This window comes from Lipotes vexillifer, unplaced genomic scaffold, assembly GCF_000442215.2.
Source record: "Lipotes vexillifer unplaced genomic scaffold, Lipotes_vexillifer_v1.1 scaffold491, whole genome shotgun sequence".
In the NCBI taxonomy this organism is placed as follows: Eukaryota; Metazoa; Chordata; class Mammalia; order Artiodactyla; family Lipotidae; genus Lipotes; species Lipotes vexillifer.
The window spans coordinates 182,248-186,556 of NW_006770548.1; the positions used below are offsets into that span (position 1 = coordinate 182,248).

The 4,309-nt window shown below is 36.2% G+C and overlaps 1 protein-coding gene across 1 annotated transcript in view; it reads right to left on the bottom strand.

The window, feature by feature from the left end:
- Window positions 1-4,309, bottom strand: part of SMARCC1 (SWI/SNF related BAF chromatin remodeling complex subunit C1) — a 183,885-nt gene that overhangs the window by 140,438 nt on the left and 39,138 nt on the right. The window contains exons 5-6 of the mRNA XM_007446140.1: window positions 4,038-4,130; window positions 872-941 (exon numbers count right to left, since the gene is read on the bottom strand). Of these exons, the coding sequence (XP_007446202.1) occupies window positions 872-941; window positions 4,038-4,130 (163 nt within the window). The remainder of the gene's footprint in view (window positions 1-871; window positions 942-4,037; window positions 4,131-4,309) is intronic.

Below are 4,309 nucleotides of genomic sequence, written 5' to 3' on the forward strand. Positions count from 1 at the left end.
AAAGGAATCCGCCTGCCAATGCAGCGGACATGGGCTCGAACCCTGGTCCGGAAAGATCCCACATGCCACGGAGCAACTAAGCCCATGCACCACAACTGCTAAGCCTGTGCTCTAGAGCCCACGAGCCACAACTACTGAAGCCCACGCATCTAGAGCCTTTGCTCCGCAACAAGAGTAGCCACCGCAATGAGAAGCCCACAAACCTCAACGAAGAGTAGCTCCCCCTCCCCACAACCAGAGAAAGCCCACGTACAGCAACGAAGACCCAACACAGCCAAAAATAAATTAATTAATTTTAAAAAAAATGAACAACAATTCAATCCAAAGTAGGCAGCAGAAAGGAAATAAAATATCAGAGTGGCAATCAATCAAATAGAAAAGAGCAAAGCATTAGAGAAATTCAATGAAACCAAGAGCTGGTTGCCTGAGACCAATAAAAAATAAATAATATTAATTAATTAATTAAAAAAATATTGCTGAGGGGACCTGTTTAGACAGTCAGTAAGCCAATCTTCCCAAGAGATGTTCTTCTGTCTTGCAATTTCTCTTAATTTTCAGAACACAAGAGATATAGCGAACATAAACATAATTAACATATAATGTATAAGGCTTCCCTAGACTTAACACCCAGATAATGATTACCAACAAAGAAATAAGTCTAATGATCAGAAAACTGGACATCACAGAATTAGTTTGCTAAGCCTAACTCAGCAAAAAAATAAAAAACTATAAATTTAAATCATCTATGATATTTAATATTTGAAAGTCTCTTATTTTTTTAAAGCTGGTTATATTATTTAAACCTCTGCTAATATAATTTAAAATCTAGTAAAGTATCAGTTTATCAGTTCATAACCAAAAACTAACTTACCATCCTCTTGTGAGGAAGGATATGGATAAATGTGGTGGGAAGCTTTTGACTTCTCATCAGTAAATGTCCCCTGGAAAGCAAATGAAGAAGTAATGTAAAAATAAAACATATGGCAAACAAACTATGAGACATCTCGCCAGATGCAAACTGCCTAAGAATTATAAAGGCATTATTCTACTTTTTATATTTTTTTGAGAACAGTATTTTAAAACTATAATATTTTCATTATTTTTAGTCAAGGAAAGAGATGGTGATTAACAAGAAAAAACAAAAATAAATTATCCATAGACAGTTTACATCGTTGAATAGGAAAATAATATAAATACCTCTTTGCTAATTTTCTTTGTTGCTTTTTTTTTTAAAGACTTTTTTTGATGTGGACCATTTTTTTTTAATCTTTATTGAATTTTTTTACAATATTGCTTCTGTTTTTTTTTTTTGCAGTACGCGGGCCTCTCATTGTTGTGGCCTCTCCCGTTGCGGAGCACAGGCTCCGGACGCGCAGGCTCAGCGGCCATGGCTCACGGGCCCAGCTACTCGGCAGCATGTGGGATCTTCCCGGACCGGGGCACGAACCCGCGTCCCCTGCATCGGCAGGTGGACTCTCAACCACTGCACCACCAGGGAAAACCTGCTTCTGTTTTTTATGTTTTGGTTTTTTGGCTGCGAGGCATGTGGGATCTTAGCTCCCCGAACCAGTCATCGAACCCATACCCCCCTGCACAGAAGGCAAAGTCTCAACCACTGGACCGCCAGGGAAGTCCCCAGCTAATTCTCTTTGTATCTCTCTCTCTTTCTCTGGCTAACCTTAACAGTAATTTGAATACCTCCAACTAATTCTGAAAGTTACTCCAAAGTCATCACAAATTATCAATATTACTTGAAGTAAATCAATGCAAGTTTATAGCCATGAGACATAACCTAGGGCTACATACATACAGGACGGACATTTGACTTCACTCTAGCATGTATGTGTCCATTGTTTTAAGTCAATGTTAGAATGCTAAAGTCAAGTTCTAGCTAGGCCACAGCTATACTACTACATACAGTCTAGAACATGACTTGGAAGTCATTCAGACACAAAAGTGCTCATTCTAGAGACTGTAAGAATGATGATGAGTCTTAAAATCAGGTGTAAGTAGCACATTAACATATTACCTAATTTTTGTTTTTGACAATGAATATTTACTAAATACTACAATTAGAAAAACATAATAATGCTATTTTCAGCTGCAGGAAAACTCTAAGCTTCTTATATTTAGGGCCATCTAAAGATTAAGAAAAAAAATAAATAAAGATGAAGTAGCTACCGAATAAGACAAGGAATGTTTAATCACTAGAAGTGTTTGAGCACACTTTTAACAGCCAGAGGAGAGGCTGAAAAGGGGATGTCAACATCTAATGTGCAAGGCAACAGTCAGAAGAACACACTGTTGAGGACTTTGTCCTCTGGAGTCCATCAGAGAGGCCTGGGTTTGCACCTTAGCTCCACCATATACTACTTAACATGACACTGGCAAGTATCTAATTTTTTTGTGCTTCAGTGTCTTCTGTAAAATAGACTGGTAACAATAAAATCTATTTCACAAGAATTTTGTTAGGACTAAGTTAATAGACACAATGAGCTAACAACAGTGACAGGCACACTGTAAGTGCTCAATCAATGGAGTTATTAATGCATTTTAAATGCTTGAGCAAACGCCTGATCATCAGTACTCAATAATGGTATTATTATTAGCTTTTAGGATCTCTTCCCTAACATTCTATGAAACTGGGAAGATCTTTATATCTCACTGGAGGTTATCCCTAGAAAGTAATCACTAAGTCAGATTTCTTAAGAAATATGACAGCGATAAATGTTCAGTATAAATTGTAGGAAAATACATAAACTTTTCCCAGGATGATTTGGTAGCAATAACAGTATATAATTTCAGCTTGAAATCAACAACCAGCTGGTTAACTTGTTCCACTTATGCCCTCTAACATTCCACCTGTAATTAAGCTATACTTGACAGTCACTCCAATAAAGAGATAGTCTAAAAGAGAAAAGGTTAAGTGATTTGTTCAAAGTCATATGCTAGTAAAAAAAAAAAAAAGGAAGTAGACTTCAGACTGCTTGAACTGAAGGCACAATCCTATTACCCTTCTCTTTGGTACAGATGTTATACGTAGGAAAAAGACTGTACTAAATCTTCTATTTTAAGAAGTACTGGGTTGACCAAAAAGTTCATTCGGGTTTTTCTATACCATAGTACCAAAAACCCGAATGAACTTATTGGCCAACCCAATATTAGAAATATTTGCTTTGAGAACTTGGAAGATATTTTACTAAATGCTAAAACATAATTCAACCAGCAATTTCTCTTGCAGCAGAAAAAAGACAGATATTTCATGAGGCTTCTCAACTAATTCTAAGAATTGGTAAAACTGTCATTCAAATGATATTTCAAAGAATTATCTTCTGAGTATCCTCAGCTACTTTACCATGACAAAAGTTTGCTTACAGTTTAGCCACATATGTAGTCACAGACCTACACATGCATAAATATGCAAGGTCTTCGCCTAAAATGAAGTTAGAGAAAGGAGGTGAAGATGACAGAATACAGCAGTGGTACATGTAAACCAAGACAAGGTAAGCTTATGGGGAAAACAGAATTTTCCAGTCAGTTTTTCAAAGCTACAAATATAAATACAATACATATAGTGGGGGGAGGCAGGTTTACTTGAGGTAATATTTGATCTCCTCCCACCAACAACTGTGTCACCAGCTCTCACTCTGTTTGACTTTATAATTATGATGATGCACAGTATGCTGGTCTCTTTAACTCTACATAAACGTATTTCATAGTAAGACTATGATGAATCCATACCAATGACTTTATTAAATGCTACTCTAGGATACATACATGTATCAAATCATCACACTCTACAACTTAAATTTACACAGTGTTATGTGTCAATTATATCTCAATAATGCTAGGGGAAAAATGCTATTCTAGGCTAAGAACTGGAGGTGAGTGGAGAGAGAAGAAAATGGTACTGGAAGAACCAAAAGAGAGAAAACTTTCACTTAATGCATATATATACAGATATCAAAAGGTATTATAGCTGAGATTCACAAGAATTTTATACTACACAATGCTTCTGAAGTGATCGTGTATATTACCTGATGTCGTTTGATTATATCTTTCAATTTGTTAGCCAACTTCAGATCAATGTCTGGAATGAGGTAGATGCTGGGTCTGGTCAGACAATTGCTCTGAGGATAAAAGAACAGATTTTAAAATTCTTTTGGTTTTGAAATAATGTCACATTATTTATGCATTTACCCTAATGGCAAAAGTTGGCACTCAAAGCCATACTGCTTAAAATAGGAAGACGTACTTTGGTAGAGAATTTACAAGTCTTATTTCAATATAAAACCTAGGTGTTCAGCAG